Genomic DNA, 6441 nt, shown 5'->3' on the forward strand with positions numbered 1-6441 from the left:
ATGGTGACCCCTGCTTGATAGGCTAACAGACTTTACTCCCGTATACGGTTTTGTGAAGCCAGCTGGATGACCTTGGGTCAGTCACAGCTCTCTCAGAGCTCTCTCAGCCCCGCCCACCGCACAGAGTGTTTTGTTGTGGGGATAACAGCAGCATACTTTGTAAAGCGCTCTGAGTGGGTGTTAAGTTGTCCTGAAGGGCCGTATATAAATCAAATGTTGTTTTTGGTTTTGTTGTTGTTGTTGTTATGAGTCTGAACTGACTTCATCAGGTATATTGTCTACACCAATTAGGCTAATATTTTTACACTGATGCACAGTTGCCAACTCTGGGCTGGGAAATTCCTGGAAATTTGGGGTGGAGTCTTGGGAGGGGAGAGGAAGGACCTCTGCAGGGTATAATGCCACAGAGTCCTCCTTCCAAAGTAGGGTTGCCACTGTAGGGTTGCCAGCTCCTGGTTGGGAAACTCCTGGAGATTTTGTGGGTGGAGCCTGGAGAGGTTGGGTTTGGTGAGGGGAGGGACTATAGAGCCCACCCTCCATTTTCTTCAGGGAACTGAGCTCTGTGGCCTGGAGATCAGTTGTAATTTCGGGAGATCTCTAGCCACCACCTGGAGGTTAGCAACTCTGGTTGCCAGTCTCTAGCTGATGGCTGAAGATCTCCCAGAATTACACCTGATCCAGACTACAGAGATCAGCTGCTCAGCCTGGAGAAAATGGAAACTATGGAGGATGGTCTGGTCCCTCCCCAGCCCCACCCTCCTTAGGCTCCACCCGAAACCTCCCGGAATCTCCCGACCTGGAGCTGGCAAGCTTCGTCGAACATTTCAAAAGTGAGCCTGCGGGTCCCTCTCAACATTCCACACCCAAAGTTTAGATTCTAAAACAACAGAAGAGGCGTGGCTAAGTATGAAAGGGCGGGGCTTATCGGCATCTAAAGGGGCGTGGCAAAAAAACCCAAGGCGTACCTGCAGGGGAATTCGGTTTCCTTTCGTGTCCCCACCCCCGATTCACCGCCCCTTCGGCCTCAGCCTCTCCTCCGCGCCTCTTCTTCGCCCCGACGCGCCAATCTCTGGATTTTCCCAGGCCGCGCGGTTGCTTAGCAACGCGGCACCCCCACGAGACAATGCCTAGACTACACTTCCCGTCATTCTTCTATGACCAGAGGGACGCATGCGCAAGAGTCTCGAAGCGCTTGCCCTTGCGCTCGCCGTAGTCTCACCAACGCTGTGCGCATGCGCCCGAGGTAGAGTCTCTGATGCGACGGGAGTTCTCTCTCTCGTCCACGCTGGAGCTGCTTTAAGCGGGGCGCGGGGCGGCGGGAGGAGTTGGCAAGTGCGGGGCGACGAACGAAGCGGGTTAATGCCGGTTTGCGCAGATTAAGGAGCGTCTGGTTTCGCAATCTTGCTTTTTTCCCAGCAAAAAGACAACATGGTTCACCTCGGTAAGTGAGGTTAATCATACTAATATATAATTATAACACATCGTTTATAGTATATAATTGAATTAAGCATGTATATAATCAATCTGTATTAACAGATTGATAACACTATATTACATGATACTAAATTATACTAATACACACACATCCTTGCACTGTGTAATCCACCTTGGATCTCAGTGAGAAAGGCTATGAATAATTTATATAATATATATAGTATAGTTTAGTATACTATTTCGTATACTATTATATATATATATATATATATATATATATATATATATATATATATATATATATATATATATATATATATATATATATATATAGAATATTATATAGTAATACAATAAAGTATATTATAAAGTATAATATAATAATGAATATTATATATGTATTATATAATATATTCTACTTTTTATATTATGTATTATAAGAAAGCATATTATAAAGTATATTATAAAACATGAATATTAATTATATATCATTAAAATTATATAAACTATGCATGTGACATGTGTGTGCAAAAGCGCTTCAATTTCTGTTGTCTCAGTTATCCGTAGAACAACCCAGTAAGTATTACTAGCCCTCATATTGCAAGGGAGGAGAAAGCGGGGTGGGGGTGGGGAGCAAAAGCAACTTTGCTTAATATCCCCAGTGAGTTTGACAGATGCAAGATTAGCGCTTGCTGGGTCTCTGTCTCTTGCTTTGCACTCCACTAGCTCGCTTTGCTACGGAAAGCACACATCTGCCTGATGTTCTCATACTTCAGGTAGGCAGCCGTGCTGGTCTGCAGTAGAATGACAGAATTTGAGTCTGATGGCACCTTAAAGACCAACAGGTCTCTTAAGGTGCTGCTGGACTCAAATCCTGCTGTTCCAGGTGCATTTGCTTTGTGTTGTTCCTTCTGAGAAAAAGGGCACCAGCAACCTGCACAAAGTTCTAATAATACAAGCAATATGGATCCGTTTGTTTTAAAAACAAAACGTCTAAGCTAGTGGCCCTCATTACATCATGTGCCAGTGTGCCAGAGGTAGCCTGCCTTATGGCAACCCCTGCTGGGGTTTTCATGGCAAGAGTGGCCATCGTTACATCATGTGCCCGAGGTAGACTACCTCTCCCCCCCCCCCCGGAGGTTTTAATTAGCTTTGTTGCCAGTTGTTGAACTGCTCATCTTAGAATGTAAGAACCGGTATATTGGACCAGACCAAGGGCTCATGTAGTCCAGCATCCTGTATCCCAGACGGGATAATAGATCCTCTAGGAATACTCATAAGTAGAGCATAAAAACCACAGCCGTTCCCTTTTGTTCATCCCCCTGGCATGCTGCCTGTGGACATGGAAATTCTTTGTAGCCATTGGGAATATTTATTTAATGCATTCATGTCCTGCCCTTCCCCAAGACACTCAAGGCCACACATATGAATCTCCCTTCTTTTGTTTGATCCTCACAGGACTCTTGCGAGGCATGCTCAGCTGAAGAGAATGACCGGCCCAAGGTCACCCAGCATGCTTAAGACAAACAGGGATTTAAACCTGGTCCAAGCCTGTCACTTTAACCCCAACACCATAACAGCTCTAACTGAGCGTACGCTTGCCTGCCACAAATGTGCCTAAGCCATTTTGAAAGCCCTTTAGGGCAAGAAAGGGCAGTAGGGCAAGCAAAAGGAAATACTTCTTTACACAATGAGTGATTAAAATATGGAGTTTGCTGTCAGAGGATTTCGTGACAGCCACAGGTATGGATAGCTTTAAAAGGGAATTGGACAGATTCATGCAGGGATAAGTAGATCAGAACCTGATCTCGTCAGATTGCAGATGCAAAGTATAGTCGATCTTGGTTAATAATTGGATGGGAGACCTCTAACAAAGATCAGGGCTGCAGAAGCAGGCGATGGCACACCACCTCTATTAATCTCTTGCCATGAAAACCCCAGCAGGGGTTGCCATAAGTCAGCTATGGCTTGAGAGCGGGTGTCAGGGCCTGCCAGTTAGATCCCCACTTACTTCACTGTAGACACTCCAAGAGTCTAGTTAAAGTTTCTTTATTAGAGATCCATCAGTATAGTGCACTCAGACTACAGCATTGGCAGAAGTGACGTAAAAGGGAAAAGCAATGTTAGTTATAGGGCAAGGTTCCCGCCCTGGGATAAGGACTGTTAGAATTTAGGTGCGCAGGGCCTAGAAGATTGGAGGGGGAAACAAGGATGAGCTCATGTCTCAGGGAGATACGGCTCCGGCGGGCGCTTCAAGTACACTTTCCCATGCCAGTCAAGAAAGTGAAAGAAGCCACCTGCAAGATAAGCGATTCACAGCTACACAGTTAGACAGATATTTCTTTACACATTCTCAGAGGCTCAGAATACAATACAGAGCATAATAGGCATACATGGCAGATAAGCAGGGCGCATCTGACAGCAGGATTTCGTTTCATTTTCATAGCGACCAAAGGGAACCTCCGTATTCAGAGGCAATCACCCTCTGAATACCAGTGCCAGGAGGCAACACTGAGGAAGACCTCGACCTCTTTGCCTTCTTTGCCAGCTGAACTGGTTGGCCACTGGGACTAGACGGAGCACTGCTTTGATCCAGCAGGGCTCTCGTGTTCTTAAACGGAGGCTTCAAGGAAGAGCTTCACCGTTGTGTCTCTGTGCTATCTCCTGCAGGGCAGAGCCTCATGAAACACTACCACAAGGCTCACCTCGTCATCCGCTTTGCCCTCGGCGGCTGCACCAACAGGCCTTACTACCGGATCGTGGTCACGCAGAACAAGCGGGCCCGTGACGGCAAGTACCTCGAGCAGCTTGGTTGCTACGACCCGCTCCCGAACGACCACGGCGAGAAAATTGTCGGCTTGAACATCGAGCGGCTGAAATACTGGATCGCCAGTGGGGCCCAATATACCAAGCCCCTTCAAAAACTTCTGGGTAAGCGACTGTCTTTTTCTTTGCTGCTTGGCGGTGATTGCTAAAACTCAGTGACTCCTTTTAACAACAGCTCTTTTTTTAAAAAAATCCTGCTTTTTAATCACTGTATTTATCACATTCTTATACTCCTTTCTCGAGGCGTGACTGGGTTGCCCCTTCCCGTTATATTTTTCACAACAACCCTGTGAGGTAGATAAAATAGAGAAACCGGCCTAAAATTACCCAGTTCGCTTAATGGCTGAATAGGAATTTGAACTCAACTCTCTCATTCTAATCCTACTTTCATTCTAATTCTAATCTCATTCTCAGCAAGAATATTATATGCAGCAAAATGGAAAACAGATATATGTCCTAATAAGATTTATGAATATGCATCAGTGGCCAAATTAACTACTTATCTACGTAATAGACCAATAGCTGATTTTTGGTGAAAATTGGATTTCTTTGACTACTTAGGCAGAAATTAACATTAAGGTAATTTAGTATAAAGATAAGAAGATAAAACAAGGGGAAATAACTAATAAAAAAGTTGATATAAGTTTAAGTAACCAAAGAGGAAAAGGAGAGCCATTACACAATTACATTTAGTTATGGCAAATTTTGAATGTATTTTTCTTTTAGTTCAATGTAATTTTAAATGGAATTAGTCTCAAACTAATTCCAAATGTATTGTTTATATAAGTCTATAGAAATCTCAATTCAATTTCAAATGTATTATTTGTATAATCTTTTATTATGCACTTTCTATTTCCATTTTTCCTTTTAAATAAAATTTCTATAACGTTTTAAAAAAAATTCTCATTCTCAACCAAAACGGACCACTCTATACACCAACTCACGCCTTCAAAGTGGTTTACAATTAAATACCATGTTAACATATTAATACACAACCCCAATTCCCAATTCGTGGTTTAATAATATTAACTGTGTTTATATGCCGTTCTTCTAGACAGATTAATGCCTCACCCAGAGCAGTGAACAAGTTAGTGTTATTATTATCCTTACAATTCAGCTGGGGAGGTGAGAGGAGTGGCTGACCCAAGGCCACCTACTGAGCTCATGGCAGTACTGGGATTCGAACCAGCGGAGTCCTGATTCACAGCCGAACCACTTTAACCACTGTGCTACAGCAGCTGTCTCTATGGTACATGGTTCTGCCATAGTCCATTCCTCAAGCTGGAACACTGTTTAGTCCAGCATTGCATACTCTGAGTGGCAGTAGCTCTCCAAAGCCTCGAGCAGAGATTTCTCTTTCCCATCCCTATCTAAAATCCTTTAAATGGAGATGCTAGGAATTCCACTGGGAGAAGATGATACTAGGGATAAATATGTACTTATGCAGTTGCACGGTCCCCCGTACCAGTTGATAAAATTTCCCACTGACATTTTACCAAATGCCAGATGGTTTAAACCGATCTCCTCTTCTGCCCCCTTCCTTGCATTCAGTCACTGTACCCAGTTACTGCATCTCTAAAAGAGTGCTGAAAAGTTACTCTGTCCCATTCCAGAAAGTCCTTCCAGATTCAGTCTTTAGGCAGCTGATTGCAATAAACGGGACAAAATCATTACAATGGCCTCTTTGTGGCTGTTCTAGGTCTCGCTGGATTCTTCCCCCTGCATCCGATGACTATCACAAATGCGGAGCGGATCAAGAAAAGACAAGCCCGAGAGGCTGCTTCAGTTTCTCAGGAAGAGGACACTGCTGCAAAGGAATGAAAGCAGAAAAGGAGAATAGACTGGATTGAACCCTCCATGGACTTTCTCTACCCGCTACAAAAGGGGGGTTCAAGGCCAGGGTGCCAGGAAGCTCAAAGAAGCAACTCCAATTCTCAAGATTGATTAAAACCCGATTCTGGTCTTGGCACAATTTGTGGATCTCCTTTGCTGTTCTTCTGGGTCCATAATTGGAACTGAGGTTGTACCAAACCTCGAAGAAAGGAGATAGCCTGATGGTTGAGCAGCGGACTGGATTTATTCTCCAGACCAGTAAAGTTCTACCTGCTTTGAAGAGTGGTCGTCACTTCCTCTGTATAATAATAATAACAACATTCAATTTATATACCACCCTTCAGGGCA

The 6441-nt window shown here is 44.1% G+C and overlaps 1 protein-coding gene across 1 annotated transcript; it reads left to right on the forward strand.

The window, feature by feature from the left end:
- The first annotated feature begins 1228 nt into the window (after positions 1 to 1228).
- MRPS16 (mitochondrial ribosomal protein S16) lies at positions 1229 to 6373 on the forward strand. Its single transcript, XM_055001511.1, has 3 exons — positions 1229 to 1441; positions 4105 to 4365; positions 5960 to 6373. The coding sequence occupies exons 1-3, from the start codon at positions 1429 to 1431 to the stop codon at positions 6079 to 6081; spliced, it is 396 nt and encodes a 131-aa protein (XP_054857486.1). The 5' UTR covers positions 1229 to 1428; the 3' UTR covers positions 6082 to 6373.
- Positions 6374 to 6441: the final 68 nt, after the last annotated feature.

The sequence above is a fragment of the Eublepharis macularius genome, chromosome 17 (genome assembly GCF_028583425.1).
Source record: "Eublepharis macularius isolate TG4126 chromosome 17, MPM_Emac_v1.0, whole genome shotgun sequence".
Classification (NCBI taxonomy): domain Eukaryota; kingdom Metazoa; phylum Chordata; class Lepidosauria; order Squamata; family Eublepharidae; genus Eublepharis; species Eublepharis macularius.

Bases quoted from the DNA above. Each gene is read 5' to 3' on its own strand.
- MRPS16 (XM_055001511.1), top strand. The intron at 4,366-5,959 runs GTAAGCGACTGT...TGGCTGTTCTAG, and splicing joins GCCCCTTCAAAAACTTCTGG to GTCTCGCTGGATTCTTCCCC.